The sequence below is a fragment of the Phaeoacremonium minimum genome (genome assembly GCF_000392275.1).
Source record: "Phaeoacremonium minimum UCRPA7 unplaced genomic scaffold PA7_03_scaffold_582, whole genome shotgun sequence".
NCBI lineage: Eukaryota > Fungi > Ascomycota > Sordariomycetes > Togniniales > Togniniaceae > Phaeoacremonium > Phaeoacremonium minimum.
Genome location: NW_006921484.1, coordinates 376,718 through 399,701, shown reverse-complemented (window position 1 = coordinate 399,701; position 22,984 = coordinate 376,718). Strand labels below are relative to the sequence as shown.

Here is a 22,984-nt window from a genome sequence, read left to right as displayed (position 1 = left end):
ATAAGTACAATACTATTCCACATTACCGTCTATTCAGCTCGAATATCACTGAAGCTACCTGAACTGTACTCTGTCTGACCGAACTAAGTTATCATCAAGCATTATGTCGTACGAGTGATCTTCGGCACTATCCACCACTCATGATAACACTTGCCTGGGGTCGGTATGTCGACCTTGGCCTTCACATTCTCATCTCCCGGCCCATTGACTGTCAACCCTTTCAATGTTGATACGGCAATCCCTGCGAAGATCACTGATTTGAGACAATCCTTCGTACCTGCCAGCCAGCGGCTATGTGTGTTCGCTGTGAAGGCCTCCTTCTCCCCAAATTTCGCGAGAACTTCATATCCTTTTTTGGCGCCAGCGATCGCCTTTTCCGCATAGTCGAGAAGAGCTGATGTTGGGATCTCCGATTGGTTGGTTGCTCTGGCAAAGGCCTGGAATGAAGGGAGCTCTGGAAGCCCAATCAGGGAAAATGGCTTCATTCGGATTTCGTAGCGCAGCTCGTCCGTGCTGTAAGGACGAGGTGGGGGAACGACTAGATTCAGTCGGTGTAGCACGTTGTAGATGTTGGATAGTGCATCTGCCAATTCCCAAGTGACAGCTGCATCTAACATGGTAGTTCTGAGGAAGGACAGTGACCTCGTGAATTGTGCTTCCTGGGCCGCTGTGAACGTGTGTGGCCTGGCGCGATGTTCATTAAGGCTCCGGACTGTAAAAGCCTTGATTCTCTCGACGTGCTGTGCTCGGGTCTTTGCTAGGTAGCTGAGATACCAGTACATGCCGGCTAGCTCGTCCATCTGGTACACCTCGAGCTCGAAACCTAGTTGGACAATCCATTCCATGAGCCGCAATTTGTAAAGATATGCCCAAGATGATAGGGGTAATGAGTAAGCGGGTTCGGACCCAGAGCCTAACGTCTCGGGCACCATAGGTTTCTCCTCCAACTGGACTTGGAGGAGCTGATCGATTTCCTCGGCATCAATCTGCACGGTCTCCCAATCCTGGATTGAATGGCAAAGGGTTCGACGGACTCTGCACCGGTTTTGACAAAAGGCCCGGAAAATGTCGAGGTACGACTGTGCTGCTCTCTGTCTGAAGATCTCCATTTGATGCGCTATCGCGAATCGGGGATCGTGAATAGCTTCTACATTATCGTTTGCTGGATCCAGCAGTCGGCTACATGGAAGGACGACGATAGAGAGGTCGTCATCAAATACCTGACGAATGCTTAGAGAGCCTAACAACACCATGTCTTTGAACAGGTAATTCTGTAGCAGCGTCCGGATATACACCAAAGGCTGTGGCTTCTTGGCTTGGAATGACAGGACAAAATTCTGAACAAATGTTTAGCCGGGATCGGTCAGGATTAAGATTTGAACATACAAGAAGACTCTGAGAGTCTGAGTACTTGAGGACATCCGTCACTTCTATGCCATCGACGAAGAGTCTCTTGAAATGTCCGTACGTATCCTCAAAACTCAGCTGCACGATAGGTCGCGGAGGCATTGTGCTAGCAAGCCGACGTTGAATTTTGGTACTAAAAGCCTCTGGCACCGGCACGCCTAGTGAATGAGACTGGCGTATAGGTTCGAGAATCGCTTTCATCTGTATCCAAGGTGTCTTCAGAGACTCTGGTTGACTCCGAAGCTCAGAGATTTCAATCGCTCTAAGAAACGCATATCTCAGCTCTAGTCGGAAATCCAGAGCTTGCGCCATCTCATCTGATATCTGGTGACTGATATTATGCACGAGTGCTCGAGCGTCCTGTATTATATCACGTATGTCTTCTCTGTCAATATTATCCAGTAGTGACCGGTGATACGTGTTGGTGACGAAGTCTTCTTCCTAGGTAAAAATGAGTATAGTGTATGAAACCACTGGGCATGGGATATTACCTCGTAGTAATGCTCGAATTTGATACGCTCGTTGACGTACCAGCATGCCTTGAGCAGACCTAAGCAGTAGGCGCGCAGTACCGAATGCATAGGAGACATCCCTGCCTGAAGTTGGCGGTCTCTTATGAACTGAGCATCTCGTATAGATGAGGGTGCTGGATTTAAGATCGCATCCACGTATACATTGCTGAATACTGTCTGTGAGAGCGGGTATCCCAAATGCCAAGCCATCTGTAAATTGATTAGATATTAATGAAGCAATTGTGTAGAACTGTGCTGACCTCGTGGCATAAGAGCTGGTCAATGATCCCAAGGACCTCCTTCGGAAGTAGCGGCCGGGACGTGTCGTAGTCCTCGTCAAGAGACTCTCCAGGCTCGAGACAGCCACTATCCATCTTCGAGTCCATGATCTAGGAGTCAGGAGTGTCAACAATAATCATAATTAGCACTTTTATGGATGCAACGCACCTCCAAAGCCCCAACGGACTCAAAGAGCGTGAAGTAGCCATCCTTGATCAGCTCACCAGGCTCCAAGGCTAGCGCAAGGGTCAGTCATTTATCATAGGTCAAAAGTGGTCACGATGAGACAGCACATACTCTTTGCAGCTGTGACAAACTTGTCTGTGATATCTATTGATATCACCCCTTCGCTTGTGATCTTGGGCGCCGGAGGAGGTGTGTCGTCTAAGTAGGGATCTTGGTTGATTGAGAGCCCTGAGAGCTCTTGTGAACGCTTAGCAAGCAGCCTTGATAAAATAGCTTCCTGGGTTACTCACCTTTGGAGACCAAAGCTTCATTAGGTATCATGATTCTTGACAGTCGCAATTACTCCTAGGAATTTCTGCGACGTCTGGGCCATGAAAATGGTCTGAGAGGCGATGCTGATTTATGTTGGGCCTTGGGGTGCTAATATTTTGATGGTGACTTTAAGCGACCAACTGGGCGGATCCACGGAAGACCAAAAAGTAAGTGGCCGACCACATCAACAGCACTTGAAACAACCCAACATGTCACCAATCTGGTCGCATTTACTACATTGAACTGAAATTGATCCTGAATCGCCTTGCTGAAATTGGCTCCCATTCTGTAAATTATAGTTCCAAAAGTAACTTGTACTGACGATCGATGTAAGGACGAACGGAAGCTAGTGGTGCATAGGCGGGTAAGGTAGGTAGTGGCACAGCTATGTCGATATACCAAATGTTACGAGGCAGCAACTTCCGATACCACTGTCATTCATGATATGAGATGAGGCAGTATCAGTCTATGTCAATTGATACGATGGTGTATGATACAGCTATACAGAGGGCAATTCGGTGCCCATCTTCACATCTCCTCCCAAGGTCTACACATCCGCTGATGAGCCCTATCGCAGTCCTAATCGTCTAACCCCCCTTCAGTGCCGCTGATTCATGCCAGTTTATGACGAGCCAGAAGAAGCGTGCTCGGTAGCCGCCGCCTGGTTAGCCTCCGCGAGGTTCTTTGCGTCACCTTGCTTTCCGCCCTGTGAGGTATATTCCATCAGCCTACAGTCCACCCACTGGGTTTCGTCGTGCCAAACTCACCTGCCACTTCGAGAATCGGAGATCCATCTCGCCTCGTCGCTCAGCTACGAGTCTCTTGTCGTCCTTCAGGCTTCGGCGCACAACGCGGCCGGCGATGGCCAGGTAGCGGTTGTAGCTGTGATCAATTGTCAGTCGAAGTTGTCTTCGTTGATTCGGTCTCGCAGCGCATCGCCAGATCTAGGACCAATCCGGAGATAAAACAGCTGCGAAACATCAATTGACTCACGTAATGCCTGCGGCTTTCCACGCGAACGTCATTTTGTCGGATTGTGTGGACTTTGAAGTGTTGTTTGATCGAGATGGAGAGCCAAAGCTTGAAGACCGGGAAGAAAACGGCTCGGCACAGAATTAACCGCTCGTCGGCCAATCATGCGTAGGATCACGTGACGCAAATCTTCCCCTTGAGTCCATAGATTTTGGCAACGAACTCATGGATAAAGAAAGTTAGCATAGGAGAGTCTAATTTGATTAATACAGGTAAATAGATGGTGAGGGTTCACATGAAGCATAGTGACTTCACAAGTCATTTCAAAACAATGTTGTGGGAGTCTAGAAAAGTTGCTATATTCACAGGGTTCAACTCTACATCGGCTTCAATTGTTGATACATTTTGCACCCCAACCACGCAGTCTATACCTTGAGTCCGAGATCCTCGGCATATGGAAGCACAAAAAGATCGCCTACAGCTGCTACGGTTGCCTTGCCCTCCAGAAGTCCCTTTGCCGCCTGAGACAAACATTAGCTTCTTGCGTGACCTTATCACTAATAGGAGTACTTACAGCCTTCAGCTTCTCAGCGGTCACGGACTCGTAGCTCTTCAGAGCATTCGCGACCTGGAATGTGTTGTTTCCATGGATGATGCGAGTTCCAGCAGCAACCAACCCAGTGCCGCTAAGCTCGTTGGCGGAGAGCAGGTCAAACTTGGCCTTGGCAATAGCCTTAGTAAGATCTTCCTTGCTGACCGGGCTTTCAGCGACGCTCTTGAGCGCCTTAACTGCCTCTTCTGCGGCTGTTCGGACCTGAGCAGCAGGGCCGCTGATCTGGATAGCAAGCAGACCGGCATCAGTGTAGCCGAAATTGCTGCTGGAGATTGAGGCGCCCGGTGCAGCTGCAGCAGCCTTGGAAAGCAAGGTGAAGCCTGGCGACCACTTGATGGTGGATTGGCCACCTAGAAGAGCGTTGAGGACTGCAGCTTCAGGCTTGTCGGATGCAAGCGTGTAACCAGGGAAAGCAATCACCAACGCGCTCTTGCTTCCAGACTGAGGTGTGCGCTGCTCACCACCATAGTATTTGGTGGCCGCAGTATGCAGCTGAAGCTGGCTTGAAGAGGATGAAGGAACACCCTTAAAGAAAGGCTCGATCCACTTTGCTGCCGTAGACTGGCTGACACCATCTGCCACAACCGCAATGTTCGGCTTCGTGTAGGCAGCTCCTGCAAACGCAGCGACCGAGTGCTCGTTCAAGTAGGCCCCTAGAGGAGTCGAGGTGATGGGGTAGATGGATGATCCGAGGCCAGAATGGAAGGCAGTCGCATGGGCGGAATCAAGGGCCAGAGCAACAGCATCGCTCGCAAGCTTGGCCTGCTTCAGGTGCAGAACTCTCTCGACCTCCTCGTGGAATTCGTAGGCTACAGAAAATTGATTAGTGCCTCCCTTCCCCCAAGTCATGACGTTGTAACCCACTTGTGTACTTGGTCTGAGAGACGACCTCTCCCAGAAGCTCGGCAAAGTACGGGAAGTCCTCATCGAGGAAGCTAGCCTCGAGTACGAGGGCCTCTCGCGTGTGGTACGCATTCAATTGACCTCCTAGAAGCTCGGACTCTCGTGTGATTCTCAGGGCGGACCGTTTTTGGGTGTTCTGAGGTGAAGACGAAATTAGCTCATGACCCGGTTAGCTGTAGGCAAAGGTCTTCGCCCTACCTTGAAGGCAAACTCCTCCAATCCAACGGTCAGACCAGGAAGCGGCTGATATCTGGTACCAGCCTTGGCGATGACGGCGAGCTTGGTTGTTGGGCCATGGGGATCTCTCGTGGCGACCTTGATGCCGGCAATGTCAGTGGCCTCGTATGATGAAGAGCTTGTCGCAGCAGCAGCTAGGCCGCGTCGCTGTGCAAGCTGGACACAGCCTTGCTGGCGAAGGGCAAGCTTGCTCCCCCTCGCGAGAGCTGATCGGCCGATCATTGTTAGAGGGCTGTGTCGTAATCAATTGACAGTTGAGGGTCTGCGACAAGAGGGTAGAAGGGCGTTCCGAAGCAATCAACGCAAATGCATCAACTTTGTTTGGCTCAGACGATGGTTCCGGTTCGGCCAATTGGATGTTCCGTTGAATTTTCGCCTTCGGGTCAAGGGCCACCTTCGGTCTGGGTCATCAATTGCCTCGCCTCTGACTCGCTGGAGGGCGCCTGTAGGGTTGCCTAATTACACTGGCGGCTCGCTAAACTACAGCACCTACTGACGTACAAAATTGATTTACACTTCACACTTGCGTCTGCCTCGTTCGGTCGTACCCCACCATAAAAAAGTTCCTGCGACAGAGAGCTACCTGCCTGCTCCTTCACACTTAACTTACAGTAGTAAACGCAACAATTACCTGCCTCGCTCTCTACAGGCATTCTCGATTGTCGATCTACAAACGAGATTTCAGCAGATCAATGCCTTCGCGGTAGCATTTGCGGCCAACCTAGAGATAGTGAGAGGATCTCTAGCGGCCACATTCCCAACTCAGCACCTGCAAACTTACACTGTTATCATGCTCGTGGTGAGTCAGGATCGTCCTCACGGCTGATGGATGCATGCGGCACAAGTGAACTAACGGCCATGCGCTTAGACAAAGAACCTCGCAGAGCTATGCGCTCTGTTAATCGACGACATCTATGGCGAACTTCCATCTGTAAGGGCCACCATCAGCTGCTAAGCTCGCGATCTGAGGGACGGCGGCTCACTTGTATCAATATTTATACTGACTCCTGCCACAGCGGATTTTCGCGACTCTCCTGAGTAAAGGCCGCTCATCTATCCCGCAACTTGCGCAGACCACCTCCCTGACTCTCCGACAAATTCGACACGGCTTAGCCGTGTTGGTCCAGAACAATCTGGTATATTACTACATCGACAATGACACAAAAGTGACGACTTACATAGCCAATTCCGGCAGTGCGTATAACCTGATTCGCGTTGGAAAGATTTTGGACCTGGTCGAATCGGTATACGGTGCCGCTGAGAAGGACGTTTTCCAGAGCTTGCTGCTATGGGGCCAGACAAAGGTGGCCCAGATCACAGCCGCTTACGACGAGCAGATCCAGAGACATGACAAATTGATGGGCTCAGGCTCGGCCGCTGGGAACCTAGCGAATGGCGACGGTCATGTCGAAGGAGACAGCGCCAAGAGCTTGGCCATAAAATCGATTGATGAGCTCAATGCCGCCTTGGGTCGATTAGTGGAAGCAGAATTGGTTGAGGCCGTGACTGCTGTATCATTTCGCAGCCCGGAGGATGCTTATAAGGACATTGAAGAAGACATACTCAGAAACTACTTTCCAAACAGCGTAAGAGGACAAAGGGGCAAGGACGAATTCGCGCGACTATTATCCCAGCGTCTACGAGACGTGAGAGACGCACCCTTGAGCTTGAAGCGTAAGCTGCAGCAGAATGGCAGCGCCACTAAACGACGCAAGCTTACCAACGGCAATGCCGTAAATGGGGTTCATGATTCTGGGTCGAATTTAGTTCTTCCAGTAAGTTGACGAAGAGATATAGCTATTTGTCTCGTAAGACTGACCTCATATGAAGCCGGAAGTTTGTATTCGCATTAATCAGGAGAAGTGTATGGTGGAACTTCGAAATAAGCGCCTCGTTCAAGCTGCATCTGACCTTATTGGGGAGCCTACTGCCGAGGTCTACGCTGTTCTGCTGCATTTACTGTGCAAGAGGATCTCCCGTTGCCACGGCGATCCCCGGATTGAGGACTACGATGATGAGGATTTCTATTCAGATGGCCTCTCTGTCTCTACAACTGACATATTAGACCATCTGAAATCCTCTGTTGATGTCTACTCGGGTGTCGGTCGCATGGGACTGGGGAAGATTGACCGAAAGAGTGCAGAGAGAGTTTACGAGCATCCGCCACAGAAGATTGTTGCCCCGCCACCCGAGGCCGAGGTGGATGGCAATGCGAGTCCAGATGAAGATGAGGGCGACTTGGATCTTAGCAGCGATTCTGAAATCGAGGACGCTCGCCCCAATGGACACCGGTCGTCTGTCAAGCCGGCATCAAGTCTTAATGGTAATAAGGAAGCCAAGGTTCAGTTTGAAGAACCCCCTCCTCCCAAAGAGAATCGCCTAGATCAAATGAAGCAACATCTTCTACTGCTCGCAGAGTCTAAGCAGGGATTTGTTCGACATTGCAAGCGCGGCAGATGGACAGTGGACTTTGAGCCACTGGTACAGAATTTGCGGGAGGCTGAGCTCGATACTGTTATGGAACAAAGCGTCGGACGAGACGGCCTGCGCCTCGTGCGTATCCTACGACAGAAGGGCAAGTTGGATGAGAAAACATTACCATCGCTTGCTCTGATGCCCAAAGGAGACGTCCAAAAGAAGATGTTGGAGATGCAGATGACGGGTTATGTTGACATGCAAGAGGTGCCTCGAGACAACAATCGGACCGCTAGCCGGACGATATTTCTCTACTGGACTGATACCGAGAGATGTCTCGATCGGTTGCTGGACAATACATACAAAGCGATGGTTCGATGCCTGCAGAGGCTAGAAGTGCATCGCCAGCAAGATCGAGAGGTGCTTGACATAGTGCAACGAGAAGATGTTCGTGGGAGAGAGAAAGAGGTCATGGAAAAGCGATATTACGACAAGTTCGTCAGAGTTACGGAAGTTCAGGAGAAGCTTCTAGGTCATGTCATGAGGCTTGATGACTTGGTTGGACTACTGCGGGATTTCTGAAGCTAGAACAGCCAGGTTTTGGAAGGTTAGCTCAGCATCACATTGCATTCACGGCGTTGGATCAGGGGAAAAAATATTGCATCTGTAGGCGTTGCTTCCGGAGGTTATTCCTTTTTATTACGGTCCTGAAGGGCATAAAACACCCATTATTCACCAGTGGGCTACAAAAAGGAGTTGTACCACGGTGGCCCCGTCCAGACACATGTACAATAATAGCTACTCATAGGATGGGCTGCATGCCATAACGTCCCATTTTATGCTTGGTAGCTCCACAAGCAGTGAAATGAAGCTCTTGCAATGAACTGCGTTGTTCTAACAAAGTTGATTGAGTTCTGACACCTTATAAATTCGCAAATCATTACTCTGTACTAGTCCATGGAACAATTGTTCTAGATTTCAATGGCACACTATTTACCTAGGTATCTACTTACGTACCTAGGTATATGCGCGTGGGCACCTGCACTTAGGCGGTGGCCTATGAAGTTCTGTTGATAAGGCGCGATAAGACTTACGTAGCACTATCAGGTGGGCCGACGAGGTCATCTGGGGTCCCAGAGCTACTGCGAGCTCGCTCCAAAATTTTACAAAATTTCTATTCGCGTGAGCCACGAACAATTGCGCCAACTCGGAGCTGCTTCTCGACATCAGCCCGCCGACTCTCCCATTCTGCTGAAGAGGACTCTTTCATTCATTAATCACAAAGTCCCACCTGTTGTCGTGCATTTCTCGTTCTTCATTGCCTCACTAATCAATTAGCAACATGTCTCCGCCAATGGCTTCAGTGAGGGAGAAGGAGTCTAACCTGGCTCGACTGCTTGGCTCTGGTGCGCCATTTCGAGAATCGGGTTTCGTAAATTTGCGCTGACATTTTCTAGGATCTGCTGGTATTGCAGAACTCGCAGTTTTCCATCCCGTCGACACAATCGCGAAGCGACTTATGAGCAATGAGACGAGGGTGCGCATTCTAGATGGTTATATTCTATGAAGTTGCAATCTGACCACAACCCTATAGGTCAAGAACATCAGCCAATTGAATGCAGTTATCTTCAAGGACAAGCAAGCAGCATCTGCGGGCAAGAAATTCGTCTCGTTGTTTCCCGGTCTGGGATATGCGGCCGGTTACAAGGTCATTGTCTAGTCTGTGACAAAAGCTCAACAAGATGTTAATTGCTTTGCTTTACAGGTTCTCCAGAGAATATACAAGTATGGTGGCCAGCCGGTAGCGCGCGATTATCTTGCTACACACTATGGAAAGGACTTTGAGCAGGCATTTGGAAAGAAGACTGGAAAGGCAATCATGCACTCCACTGCGGGAAGGTAGGGCTACAATGATCATCGGCTGCCAGTGCAGAACTAACGCTTCGCAGTCTTATCGGAATCGGCGAGATCGTGTTATTGCCTCTAGATGTATTGAAGATCAAGCGACAGACCAACCCAGAGGCCTTCCGTGGACGTGGTGTTCTCGCAATCGTGAAAGATGAAGGGTTCGGACTTTACAGAGGATGGGGATGGACAGCTGCTCGTAACGCACCGGGCTCGTTTGCGGTAGGCTCACACTCTCGCCCTTTCCTGGAGATGCCCCGCTAATCTTTGACGTAGCTATTTGGTGGTTCTGCTTTTGCCAAGGAGTTCCTTTTTGGACTCCAGGATTATAACAAGGCATCATGGTTCCAGAACTTCATTGCCTCAATTGCTGGTGCATCAGCGTCTCTGGTCGTTTCTGCTCCTCTCGACGTTATCAAGACCCGTATCCAGAACCGAAACTTCGAGAACCCCGAGAGCGGCTTCAAAATTCTCTCCAAGATGGCTCGGAATGAAGGTCTAGGCGCCTTCTTTAAAGGTCTTGTTCCCAAGGTTTGTCTTCTCCGTGAAATCCCTCAAAGCCCTGACCCAAGTTCTAATATATTGACACAGCTCCTCATGACTGGACCGAAGCTGGTGTTCTCCTTCTGGCTTGCCCAGACACTTATCCCGGCTTTCGATGGCATGATTGCTGGGAAATAAGGCCGTTCCTGGCCAATGTACAAAAATGGCGGATAGCAGGAGTTGAGATGCAGACAGGAAATAGCGGTGTCGGATCCTTCAGGCGTTACGGTGGTAAAACTGTGCACTATGCACGACACATGAAAACTCCTTCGAGTAATCGATTCGCAAGTAGAGCGGATTTATATATGTTTATATACAGCAGGGCAGCAGAAGCATCGGTCCAAAAGCCATGCTTGCATCCATATCAAGATCAAGAGCGCGGCCAATGAGAATACCCAACTCTCACCTCTCCAGTTCGCAAGTACACAATGTTCAAGATGCCAACCCGGAGTATCCCCCGTCTGCCCCAGCACGATACCTCCAGAACCGGGGCTGACGGCAGGATAATCATTTACTCTATTCTGACCTAAACCCTACGACTATTTCTGTCTTTTGGTGCTTACTTATATGTAAGCGAGGCGTATCATGTTCCTTATCGACAAGAAACGGTGCGGCAGCTGCCGGAAGCTAGCCTAGGACCCATGTCGCGCTAAGCCTGGGCGCGACGGTTGCCGGGGCGACACCAAACAACGCCAGCACACAATCAGTCGCAAAGCGGACCTATGACGGATTGCGGCTATAGCATTTTGTGTTGCCCTGCTCTGCTCACGATATTATCGCGCCAAATATAGCCAGACCTTGTCTTCTTACTGCCACAGAACTGTGCCAGACTCTGAATAGTCGTCCTCAAGCTTCAAGAAGCTGTTTTACTCAGGCTTCGTGAGAATTGGTTGACAGTTCTATATGTCTCTAGCTGGCTGCTAGCCACGCTTGCCTGAGTCAACAAACGAACCCCTCCTCCACTTCCATTCCATCGTCGGCGACGAACATATCACATTCCACACTGCCACTTTAGCTCATCTCGTATCATGCCTCCCACGGACAGGGACACCCCGAGGGACGGGGACCGTCATCTGAGACATCAACATTCTGCTTCATCTGATCATGGCCGCGCCTTGATCCCAATGTACGTTGCTATTCTTTCATCGTTGCCGTCGAGATGGCGTCTATCTGGCGTCGGCTAAGCAGTCGCAGGTGGGACAGCTCCGATCCGGAGAGAGCACCACCGCCGTTGCCTCTTAATCCTCAGTCGCCCAGTGTCACATCACGAGCCGGCACATCGGCCGCCATTCAATCAGCGCATGCCGCCTTGACTGAAAAAGCGCGTGAGAGCGCCCTCGTATCAAACGCACTCGCGAAGCGCATCGGTGACTCGTCGCCAGAGAAATCACTGGTAAAGGGCTCGGCTCATCGACGCATGCAATCGCTGCAGCCTGGTAGTGTTCGAGATCTTAGCTTGATGCTCGAGTCTGGGCAGTCGTCATCCTCATCCAGATCACCAGAGAGGTCAAGTAGGCCGTCAACACCATTGCGAGCGTCGCGAAACGACCCTTTCTTGGACCCTAAGTCTGACGAGAAGGACGAGAAGGCCATCACCATTACTCCGGGGCCCAGCATGACCCCAATAGTGCGACCAACCGCGCGACGCGCCCAGCAGAGTATTCTGGGCGAAAACACGCCACCACAGTCTGCAACCATGTTAGCATTGCAGAATATGTCAACGCCAACGCATTCGCAGAGGGAGCGGGAGTCTACCCCTCTCGCAAATGTCACAAATGATTCGACGGCCCTTGTTCGGGCACCGCAGGCGCTGGACAACCTCTCCAGCCAGATCATTAGCTTGACCAGTATTGCTACTGCCTTACAGAAAGAAATGTCAGCGCTGAGTCGTAGAAGTCGAGACAATGCTACAGATCTCCTGAGTCTCAAAGAGGCGACAAATGCAAGGGACGAAGACATTCGCAAGAGTCTTCGTGACCTTGTCCACAACTTTCACGAAACCCAATCAAAGGCAGCTACAAGGGATCAATATGGGGGCAGCCTATTGCTCGACAACAAGCCCCATACTTTATCACCTACGTCAAAGGCGATGCGACCGTTTTCGCTCCCTCGTATTCCTTCGCCAAACAGCTTCGCTGCATCTCTCGATCGCGACACCATGAGCACACCCTCCCTTTATGGTGCTGATGCACCAGCCACTGTTGCTCTCCTAGAAAAGATTCTTCGGGAGATGGGCTCGAAAGAGGGACAAGATTTGCTCATAAGCCGTCTATCTGAAGTCGCAGACAAACTCTCTGGTCTGGCTACCGGAAAGATGGTGGAGGAGCTCCTTCGAACTGTAAAAGCGAGCCAGGACCATGCTCTTGTGCCAGCTCATGGAGCTGGAAATGGAAGCCGAGCTCGAAATTATAGCTTTGATGAAGAGCCCCGAAGAGAGCTCAACTTTGCGCGCTCAGGACCCATGACACAACGTGTGGAGCGATTACTTCACGACAAGGAATCACGTCGTGTATCAGAGCCGACTAGAGCTGCCGACGTCCTTGGCGACGATGTCTTGAAGATTATCCGGACAGTCAAAGACAGCGTGGCCCAGGGAGGAGGGTTGACTGCTGAGGTTAAGGCACTCGTCCGGGAGCTCCGTGGCGAGGTGCTTGGAATGGGTCGAGAACTCGGGCGTCGACTGGATGAAATGGAACAAATAACCTCGCAGAAATCTGAAGGTCCATCGAAAACAGACATGGCAAAAGTCGTCGAAGAAGGACTGGCAGAGATGAACAACCAGATCAACCACCTCCTTCGAGAACATCGACGTCAATCAGCCGCATCGATATCCTCGAAAGCCTCAACTGTCGACTATCAGGAGATATACAACGCGCTAAGAGCCGCCCTCAAGGATTCAAAGGCCTCTCAACAGGACCTTCCGGGCTTGCATAGAGAGGATGTCATTGATGCTGTAAGGGAAGCTTGGGAGAACTATAAGCCAGACATCGAGTTTCAACAACTTGGCTTAGAACGAGATGAGGTACTCGCGTGTCTGAAAGAGGGTCTACAACAATATGCCCCTCATGAGGAGCGTGAAGCGGGTGCGACTCGCGAAGAGGTGTTCAAAGCTGTTGTCGAAGGCCTGAAGCATTTCGTCCCACCCCAGATGGATACACCGGCAAGCCTTTCCCGCGACGAAATTCTAGAAGCAGTCCGCGAATGTTTGGAAGAGTTCGAGTTTCCTGTTGCCCCTTCAGCTATCGGTGCAGAAGTCTCTAAGCAGGACATGATCGATGCTGTCAAGGAAGGTCTCAGTACGATGGACATCCCAGTCCGAGCGGAATCAGCTCTTATTCCACGGGATATCAACAATGATGAAATTGCATCCCGCCTCCATGAGATCATGGAGTACATGCAAGCCGAGTTCAAAGCCGTCTCAGACGAAGCCAAACAAAACGTTGCCGCCAATGGGCGTGACACAGAACAAGTTCTTGATGCTACAAAAGACGGCTTCGAGAAGCTCCGAGCTGACATCGAGGCATATGTTGATCGGGCCGCAGGGCTAGCAGGCCAGGAGGTATTCATGGAAGGGCTTGTCAAGAGCTTGGATGGATTCCGAGAAGAGATTTCGGTCCTGGTTGACAGACACTCAGACACGTCCCGCGATATGCTCAGGGATGAGTTGGAGTCTCTGCGGGACACGATGAACTCGTCGCTGGTACCTGCTACACCTCAAGGGGGCAATCATCAGGACATTCTTCAGGCCTTGCAAGATGGCATCAGTAGCCTCAAAACGGAGATTACCAGTCGTCCACTTGCCGGCACCAACGAAGTCCTCGACGCACTACAAGAAGGGCTCGCTGATCTGCGCGCCAGCATTGATAAGATTGGAGACAAGCCCATGGACATGACTGCCAACGATGAAATCTTGGACGCTCTCAAGAGTGGACTGGATGGGGTGCGATCTGATATCGACGGCCTTCGCGAAGAGAGCCGAAACGATCGTGCTGTTGCACCTGTTGGCAGCAACGCTATTGTCCCTGCAGAAGTCCTCAAACACGACGATATCAAAAACCTCGAGGCTCTCATCACTCAGCTCCGTGTGAAGGTAGAGGGCATGGAAATGCCCCCGCCTACTAGTGAATCCATCTCAAAGGAGGACTTGTCAGGATTAGAAGATATGCTCCGCAATGTTCAAGAGTCGGTTGCAGGAATGTCGACCCGAGACGAGCCAGCTAGCACAGATCCCGCTTGTAGAGAGGACGTTCAGGCGATTGAGACGATTCTTCGTAACACTAAGGCTCGCCTTGACGACCTCATTGATGGCGAACAAGCTGTCAGGAAGGAGCATGTCGACGTTCTCGAAACTCTCATCTTAGAGACCCGAGAGAGTCTCGGCAGCCTTGCCTCTCAGATGGACAGTGTTTCTCGTCGCGAGGAAGTCACCGCGGTTGAGTCTCTCGTAACTCAAGTTGTTGCTGCCTTTGACGAAATGAAAGAGCGCCATGAAAAGCAACTTGAGGACCCCGAGAAGGTCACGAAGACTGATACCGATGCCATCGAAGCCGTTTGCCTGGATGTCAAATCCGTGGTTGAACAAATGGTTAAGGTCGACATCGCTGCCCTCCCCTCCAAGGATGACCTTCACAACCTAGAAAACTTACTAAAGGAGGTTAAGGAGCTCAGTAACAAGCAAGCAGAAGCCAATTCCACTGCCCTCGAGCAACGACAGCTCGAGAACGTTGGCGTTGGAGAACGTGTGACGGAAGTCAAGACCTTCCTTGACGACTTCCAGACCATGGTCAAGAGCAAACTTGAAGATGGCGCCCAAGGCATCGACAGCCTCGCAAAGCTGCTGGATGGTCTTGGTGAAACAATCAACCAGAACTCCACCATTGGTGACGATCTCAAAGAGATGTTCGATACTATGAAGTCAGAATTCGAGGAGTCAAAGGCCGGTGTCGTTGGTGCGAAGCTTGAGTCCGATGAGAAGTTCCAGGAGACAACAGAGACCCTAAGCACCAAGATTGATGATCGCATTAATGAGCTTATGGCTAAATACGACGAATTCCAACTCACTATGGATGAACGCGCAAAGACAGGTGAAGCGAGAGACGTCGAGATGGAAGCTGCTGTCGTTGGCAGCAAGGCCGTGGCCGAGGAACTGAAGGTTCTCATCGATACTCTGGGGTCCGCAGTCACCGACTCGCTGGAGAAAATGGAAGAGGCATCCAAGACCGTCTTTGGTCGCGTGGAGGACTTGCTTCTGAAATCTGACGAGAATCACTCAGATGGAAAGGCAGAGCATCAACTCACCCGGGACCAACTCAAGCAAGCCGTTAGCGTTTCGGAAGGCATCCAGGGCCATGTCATTGAGTATCAGCCCAAGATCTTGGAGGCAGTTAACGATGTTCTGGCTATTGTTGGCCAGCATTACGAGCACTCCAAGTCCTCGACCTCAGAAATCCAGCAAAAGATCGAAGAGGCCAAGCCGCCCGAGCAGCCACTCTTGCCTCCAGTGGAGAAATATGATGATACAAGCGTACACGAAAAGCTCGATAGGCTTGTAAATCATACTGAGACGTCCGACGTGGCATTCTCTCAGCTCGACACTGGGGTTCATGAGAAGTTGGACAAGCTTGTAGATCATACTCACACGGCGGACGAAGCATTCACCCGCCTTGATACTTTGGACAAGGTGCATCAGCAAGTTGTCCAGACGGCTGCTGAAATTTCGGAGTTCCTTGCCGCTCAGACGCAGCGAATCACTGATGACCACGAGGACAAAGAGAAGACACTACAAGAGACTACGATTGCTCTAGAGCGTCGCCTTGCTCAGAAAGATCAAGTTGAGGCTAGTATTGTTAGCCTAAAGGAGGAAGAGGAACGTCTCAAAGAAAACATTCTCAGCATGAGAGTCGAGCAGGAGAGCCTGGTGCGTCAGAAGATCAGACTGACTGGAGATGTCTCATCGCTGGAGACAGCTCTCCGTCTTCGACGCGAAGAGCTCCATGACATGGAAGAGCGGGCTGAAGGCCTTGAGCGCCGCATTCTTGACGGCGTCATGGATCACTCGAGAGTTCTTCTCATGGCCAAGTCAAGCAAAAATCGAGACTTTCCCAGCCGCAAGAGAGTGCCATCGCAAAAGCCACCGAGCGATGCGCAATCTGCCAAGACGACGACACCGAGCCAGCCTCGCTCGGCTTTCAATATGGCTATGAACGCGAAGCGCAACCTGCAACCCTCTAGTCCAGCGGGTGCGGCGCGCAGGATTCTGTCTCTCAGCCAGATAAATCATAATGTCCCAAGCGGTGGCGTATCAAGGAGCCAAAGTGTCAAGGCGATGGCTGGGTCTGCTGCCTTGCGGAAACGAAGCTGGGGTGGCGGACGTCTTCCCGCGAAGGGCTACGGCGATCTCGATACAGACAAAGAAAACATGGAGCTGAGAGAAAGCAACGAGGAGGGCGAAGACGATGGCATGGATCAAGCTACGCCGAGACAGGACGAGATTGTCCTTGCGGAACCCAGTCTTGCGGATCCTAGCGACCTCGGTGACATGAGCGATACTGACACCCTTCGACGCTCTAGTCGAGGAACTACGGTGATCACTACCACTGAGTCTTACACCGGGACAGAAGGCGAATATTCTGATCCGGACGATGCTGGAAGCGAGTGGACGGAGAGTGCTCTAGGAACAGAAAGTAGCTTAGGGCCCGCGAGCTCGCTTGATGGCGGGTCAGGAAATGAGGTGGTCTTGTTTGAAGGCTAGTGTTGCGGTCAAAGGAGCTTGTTCTGAAGATGCAGATTGAAAGAGTTGGCCAAAGATTGTCCATTGTTTATTGTCGGATTGAGCGTTATGAAACTACTGAATGGCACGATAAGCCCTAGCTACGTTGTTCACTTCTTTTTATGAATAGGGGTGTTGATCATGGGGACTAAATGGAGTTCCTGGGTTGGACTTTTGTATGAGGTAGCCGTCGCAAGTGTTAAAAATGAATATCTATGATCACGTTACAGGATGCCTGAAGCCTGAAGCTCAATACAGTATTGTAGTACTTGTTACTCCTATAAGTCGATCAGTTATGGTATCAATTTGAATTTTTACTTTGCGATAGAGATCATCAGTAGAAGGCACAATATTTCTGTTGACATGCAGCCGTCTCATCGTAACCTGTGCTTCAATCCTATCTTCTCCATGCCATCCATCCAAGGCCGCAACACCTCAGGGATGGTGACGGTCATCTCACCCTCGTCCCACCCATTCTCCAAGATTGCTGCCAAAACGCGCGGCACAGCCATCGCGGTACCATTGACGGTCCAGGGGAAATTCATCTTGCCGCCAATGCGGACGCGCGTGCCCAGGCGGCGGGTCTGGTAATCGGTGCAGATGCTGGCGCTGGTGACCTCGCCCCAGCCGTCGTTCTTCTCGCGGCGGCTAGGGAAGAAGGCCTCGATGTCAATCTTGCGCGTCGCCGAGGCGCCAAGATCGGTGCTGGGCATCTCGAGAATGCGGCAGTGCAGGCCGAGCGACTGCAGGATCTCGGTTTGCATGTCGACCATCTCATCAAAGACCTCGGTGACGGCTACCTCGTCGGGCTCCGTCCACGCGAACAGCTCCACCTTGGTGAACTCATGCACCCGGTACAGTCCTTTGGTGTCGACGCCGCGGGCGCCGGCCTCAGCCCTGTAACTGCGCGAAACGCCTACACGACGCATCGGCAGCTCAGACTCCTCTAGCTGAGTGTCGGCCTTCATGCCGGCTAGGGGTATCTCTGCCGTGCCCGCAAGACACAGTTCAGGGCGACCACGCTCGATGTCAGCCTGAGACTGTGCGATAGAGTATATCTGCTGCTCGCCGCTGACATCGCGCGGCTGGTACCCGCACGCCGCTGCGATGTGGCTGTAGACCATACTCGGCGGGCTGACCTGGGCCCAGCGGTATCGTGTCGCGACCGTCAGAGCATACTGGATCAGCGCCTGCTCCAACTGTGCCGCCTCGTTCAGTAGGTAATACCAGCCCCAGCCAGTCGCAGTTGCCGCCCCCGCGAAGTCCAGCAGGCCCAGCTCCGAGCCAATGTGCACATGGGATCGCCACACGCGATCCGACTGGAGCGGTTCCGGCTCCGGGTGGTCGTTGATGTAACTCAAGAGCCGAGGCTTGTCACCCCTCGGCGTCTCCTCACTCGTCAGGTTGGGAATAGCCACGGCCAGAGACTCAATCTCCTGCGTCAGGCGAGCCTCATCGTCCTCAATGGCTGCCAGATCCGCCTTGAGCACACGGGCCTGTTCCAACAGCTCCTCACGGCTGAGGCCCTTTATGCTCTGCACACCGGGGTCCTGTTCGTCGCGGAGCGTGGCCGGGTATGCGATCTGGTGGCGGATGAGGTTGGACTTTTCGCGCCGAGCTCGCCCGTCACGTTGGCGGGCTTGCCACTGTGCGAAGAGGTCATTGATACGAGCCGGGTAAGCGGCCTGGTTCTTGTAGTTGCGCTCGAGGCAGTTCTGCTCGTACAAGTCGGGATTTTCGCGAATATGCCGTATGTCGATGACGGGTTTGGGAGCTGAAGGCGGACGAGCGGCTGCGGAGGGAGAGGAGCCCTCGGAGGCTCGAGTAGGTCTCGACGGGTGAAAGGAACGCGAGGGCGTGCGATTCCTCAGAAGGCATTGCAGGCACGTAAACGGCCGGCGTGAGCTCTTCATTGTGCAAGAAGCTGTATCATGGGGAATTGACTTGCAGCGGGATAAATATCAGGCGAGACGAGGTCTCTGGAGCGGATGGTGGTTGTTGTAGTGTTGAGGATGGCATGTGCTTGGATGGGCCCGGCGTCCCTAAGAGCGCCGAAAAAGATCAGGTCATTTGCTCCCTCCGCGAAAATAACGTCCCAGGGTCCCGACGCTACAGTCGGTTATCGACCGGGTTAGCTTTCCCCGCAGCCAAGGAGCTATGATCACCCGAATGCACCAAGCTGAGCTCACGTATATCATCATTTGCACGACAGGTTATTGAAGTCGCTTTATTACTGAATGTCTGTCTGTAAACACAAGTTTTGCCTCACCAACGCCGAGAAAATCCAATGCTACACTGTTTGGGTATATCCACCGCGGACAGCCAACGCCTCCATATATGCAATCGTAATATCTGCCTCTCTTTCCAAAACAATCCAACCCCTGTTCCCTGGCAGTCCTTCGCTTCGTGCTTTTATATGGGTGTATTCGAACTCATATAGTCATAGTTTCCTCTTTAGGCAATCATGCTATGGCATAATTTCTAAAGTCGAGAGTCCTCAAAGCTAGGCCCTTCATCATGTTCGTCAAAATTCAGCTCGGATGGCGGCCGGAAGCTGTAAGTGCTGTAGTCGATAAAGTTGCGGTTGCGAGCAGGCGTTATAAATCTCGCACTCCGCCGGGATGCCCTGAAGTCCACCTCTGGCTCTCTGTTGGGAAATGTCTGCTCGATCCATAAGGTCAAAGCCTGCCGACGCAGTCTCTTCGCATTGTGGCCTTGCATCTCAACAACTGTAGGGTGACGGCTTCTCTGCTGCAACGTTGCCAAGACCCAATATTCCCAATGTTCGTTAAGCGTCTGACCGGCATCGTATTCTTGCGCATCAATCTCAGCCTCTTTCATGGCAGCATGTTCCGCCTGCCACGCCATAAGATAGGCCTCCTGGTCGGCTTCCACTGCGACTTGCGTGCTGAACTCGACGAATGACAGCTCGTTTTGCCAGACCTGAAGGCTCTCCTCGACAACTGATCTATCGTGGCTAGCCTTGATGTCGTCAGCGTCCCAGGTCGACGTGATGGCGCTTGCAGTGGCCTCTCGCCACAGGTCCAGGCAATCCCGGACCATGTCAAGTTTATATTGGAACCGGAATGCACGATATAAATCGCCCAGCCTTTGCTTGCGCGCCCTTTTAGCATTCACTCGCCAGTGATCAAATTGATCTTTGACGCCACTGTAGAATGCGCCGAGGTCGCTCCAGCGCCTCAATCGTTGTAGAACACTGGTTTCTTCTTCCCAGTGCGCGAGTACTGTCGGCGTGGTCTCCCGCTGGAATATTGAGTCTGCTGTATCTTTCTGCTCCTTGGTCTGTTTGACTGCGGAGCGCGCTGACTCAAAGAAGGTGGCGGCAAGGTGGATTCTATCCATAGCCACAGCCGTCTCATACAAGTTTTGTCCAGTAGTTTCTGCCTCTAGGGCTGCAGCCGACCATTTCTTAGTAACACTCCGTACGGAATTTTCCATAAGCCATCGCTTGACGACTTGCAGTCGAGTTTCGCAGTGCCACTGGTGGACCGATTGCTCGAGTTCATAGAGATCTCGTGTTCGCTGATATTCTCTGAGCCGTCTTTCACACACCCAGTGCTTTGCCGTCTCCTGCAACTCCTTTTTGGCGAGTTGCTCGACTATACCTGCCGATTTCTTGCTTTGTTGGCTCCATTGCACAAATATATCCGATTTCAGCGACAGATTCCTTGTGTCTACAATTTGTTCTGCTTTCGAACTCGCCGTGTTCAAGGTGTCGAATGTCGAGAACATAGCGGAGGTTGCGGTCTGAAGTAGATGCTGCTTATCGTCTGACCTCGCTACTTCACCTGACTTTATCGCCATAGATGTTGCAGAACGCCAAGTCTGGAAAGTCTCCCCCTTTACATGGTGAGCTGCCGTTGCAAGGCTATTTCGTACCTTGTGTTCACCAAACCAGGCCCAAAAGACTCTCTCAACGAGACCGCGCTCATACGCCTGGTCTATGATGCGTGCACTATGCTCTTGGTCGATGTGCGCGTCGTACCACTGCCGAAGGAGGAACATTTTTGGAAACGAAGAGACACGGCTGTCATCCTCTGCTTTTTGCTCTACCCAGGCGCCAAAACATTTTTTTCTTATGATATGCCTCCGAGCAACAGCAGTGCGTTGGACTTCTTCTTCAGCACGCCCTGCCCAGTGGGTAAAGGCTTTTGACAGCAAAAAGTAATCCCATGCGGCTGCAGCTTGGGCATATCTTGGATTATCTTCAACGTCAGATAGGTCATCATAGCCAGCTGGTTGAGCCCGGAGTCTCTCACGGTAACCTGCTTCTCCTGAGTCCTTTGCATCAGCAAATGCTTCATGAAAATCAACAGTCCCGGGCTCCAAAGCATCAACTTCATGTTGGGTGAGTTCAATGGCCTCCTCTTGCCGGTCCTGAAGCGTCCTGGTGGCGGTTCTGCCTTCGACATCTTCGAGTCGTACACCAGCATTGTCGCTCCAAATCGCAAGTGCCTCAGCGAGTGCTTCTTCCCTATCCCACCGGGCTGCGAGTGCCATTCTCTGCTGTGAGTTGAGATGCTTCAACTGTGCAACTCTCCTCCAACAGTCAAAAGCCGACCGAAGGAAGTTTTGTTCCGTAGCTTCGAGGAAAGCAATTTGGTCAAAGGTCGCATTTTGTTGATCATCAGATCTTACGGAGTCATAAGATCCATCCTCAGGCACTTCTTCGTCGATAGTTTCGTTGTCAGGGTCATCCTGCTGATATTGTTGGCTTTCCTCGGAATGTACATCATACTCCTTTCCAGAGCTAGATAGTGAGTGGGATATGTTGTGCTTCGGCGATTTTTTACCGGTAGAGATACCATCGTAATGCCCATTGCGAAGAGGCAAGTCTTCAGCAGCCGATTCCTGGGTCCAGTCCGTCTTGCTTGTGTTCTCTAAGCCTAGAGCTCGCAAAGGCCGCCGTGGAGAACTTCGGTGACCGGTTTGATACGTTTTGGAATGGACACCAGACTTGAATTCTGGGGCAGGGAGTAAATGCGGCCGGTGTGCCAAATTTCGGAACGTTGGAACATGTCCGACATCTGATTCCGCTAGAGTTTCCCGAGTAACATTATAGTCGTTTTCCTCGTCCGCGAATCTGAGCTTTTGTGCGACATGTTTAGACTGCCCGTTTGAGAGTGATCTGACCCTGCGATGACCACCCATAGCCGAGGCATCAACAGTATCATTTACAGCTATATCGGTAGCATCGCCATGGGAACTGCGCCGCCGCTGAGGCGTACGTCGCACAGAGTTTGCGAGATCGCCGTTGGTACCTAGAATCCGGTAATTCGGCGATGCAAGACCGAGGGACCCAGTATCTGTAGTGTCATCGATGTATTCGAGCTCGATACCCATACTATTCAGTACAGATCGAAACTTGTCCTGTAGGCTGCCACTTCCACGCATTCCACCAATTCGGAAGAGAAGGCGGGAAATATGCGGTACATCATCCTCTGAGTCGTGGCCATATCGTGGAAGAACAATATCCGCAGCTCTAAAAAGAGCATTAGTGGGAAGTCGTTCCCTCTCCGGCAGCGAGGTCAGTATCTCCTCTCCAGTCGACACAATATCGTGGAGAAGTTCGATGTCTGCAATTGACAAGAACTGTAAGCATAATTTGCCCAGGAAAACGAGAGCACACGTCAGTACCTTCATTGCTATAGTATGGCTCCCGATTGTTGGCTGAAGGACCTCCGCCCCTTCGAGGGGTGGAGGGCCCGGTGCGGCCCTGCATCAAGACGGCTCCTTGGTTGCTAGCTGAGGAAGCTTGACTCTTGGTCCTCCCGTGATGTCTTCGCGGATCCTCGGTATAGGAGGATGCGACCGAATGCGGCATTGGCGGATGATGCGTCGTCTCTTAGAAGACATGACGGGGAGGGGTGGCTGGTGAGGTTGGCGCTATTCTGACGGACAGCCTTGCAA

The 22,984-nt window shown here is 51.7% G+C and overlaps 8 protein-coding genes across 8 annotated transcripts; 3 read left to right on the top strand and 5 right to left on the bottom strand.

Annotated features, from left to right (window-relative positions):
* Positions 1-2,140: 2,140 nt before the first annotated feature.
* UCRPA7_8264 (putative amino-acid n-acetyltransferase subunit protein) lies at positions 2,141-2,705 on the bottom strand (the record flags this gene model as incomplete). The annotated part of the gene is made up of 4 exons (XM_007920781.1): positions 2,141-2,308; positions 2,367-2,434; positions 2,496-2,621; positions 2,675-2,705. The coding sequence occupies 4 exons, from the start codon at positions 2,703-2,705 to the stop codon at positions 2,141-2,143; spliced, it is 393 nt and encodes a 130-aa protein (XP_007918972.1).
* A 613-nt stretch (positions 2,706-3,318) lies between these two features.
* UCRPA7_8263 (putative mitochondrial atp synthase epsilon chain domain-containing protein) lies at positions 3,319-3,721 on the bottom strand (the record flags this gene model as incomplete). Its single annotated transcript, XM_007920780.1, has 3 exons — positions 3,319-3,402; positions 3,464-3,578; positions 3,690-3,721. The coding sequence occupies 3 exons, from the start codon at positions 3,719-3,721 to the stop codon at positions 3,319-3,321; spliced, it is 231 nt and encodes a 76-aa protein (XP_007918971.1).
* A 372-nt stretch (positions 3,722-4,093) lies between these two features.
* UCRPA7_8262 (putative cytochrome b-c1 complex subunit 2 protein) lies at positions 4,094-5,643 on the bottom strand (the record flags this gene model as incomplete). The annotated part of the gene is made up of 4 exons (XM_007920779.1): positions 4,094-4,189; positions 4,243-5,090; positions 5,146-5,320; positions 5,383-5,643. The coding sequence occupies 4 exons, from the start codon at positions 5,641-5,643 to the stop codon at positions 4,094-4,096; spliced, it is 1,380 nt and encodes a 459-aa protein (XP_007918970.1).
* A 568-nt stretch (positions 5,644-6,211) lies between these two features.
* Positions 6,212-8,418, top strand: UCRPA7_8261 (putative rna polymerase iii subunit rpc82 protein; the record flags this gene model as incomplete). Its single annotated transcript, XM_007920778.1, has 4 exons — positions 6,212-6,220; positions 6,290-6,352; positions 6,438-7,196; positions 7,252-8,418. The coding sequence occupies 4 exons, from the start codon at positions 6,212-6,214 to the stop codon at positions 8,416-8,418; spliced, it is 1,998 nt and encodes a 665-aa protein (XP_007918969.1).
* A 760-nt stretch (positions 8,419-9,178) lies between these two features.
* On the top strand, positions 9,179-10,422 carry UCRPA7_8260 (putative mitochondrial carrier protein; the record flags this gene model as incomplete). Its single annotated transcript, XM_007920777.1, has 7 exons — positions 9,179-9,242; positions 9,294-9,373; positions 9,431-9,544; positions 9,602-9,735; positions 9,786-9,963; positions 10,018-10,272; positions 10,333-10,422. The coding sequence occupies 7 exons, from the start codon at positions 9,179-9,181 to the stop codon at positions 10,420-10,422; spliced, it is 915 nt and encodes a 304-aa protein (XP_007918968.1).
* A 2,020-nt stretch (positions 10,423-12,442) lies between these two features.
* Positions 12,443-17,035, top strand: UCRPA7_8259 (putative chromosome segregation atpase protein; the record flags this gene model as incomplete). The annotated part of the gene is made up of 1 exon (XM_007920776.1): positions 12,443-17,035. One exon carries the CDS (start codon positions 12,443-12,445, stop codon positions 17,033-17,035), a length of 4,593 nt encoding a protein of 1,530 aa, XP_007918967.1.
* A 392-nt stretch (positions 17,036-17,427) lies between these two features.
* UCRPA7_8258 (putative seryl-trna synthetase protein) lies at positions 17,428-18,966 on the bottom strand (the record flags this gene model as incomplete). Its single annotated transcript, XM_007920775.1, has 1 exon — positions 17,428-18,966. The coding sequence occupies one exon, from the start codon at positions 18,964-18,966 to the stop codon at positions 17,428-17,430; it is 1,539 nt and encodes a 512-aa protein (XP_007918966.1).
* A 568-nt stretch (positions 18,967-19,534) lies between these two features.
* On the bottom strand, positions 19,535-20,512 carry UCRPA7_8257 (putative regulator of v-atpase-like protein; the record flags this gene model as incomplete). Its single annotated transcript, XM_007920774.1, has 1 exon — positions 19,535-20,512. One exon carries the CDS (start codon positions 20,510-20,512, stop codon positions 19,535-19,537), a length of 978 nt encoding a protein of 325 aa, XP_007918965.1.
* Between the last annotated feature and the right edge of the window lie 2,472 nt (positions 20,513-22,984).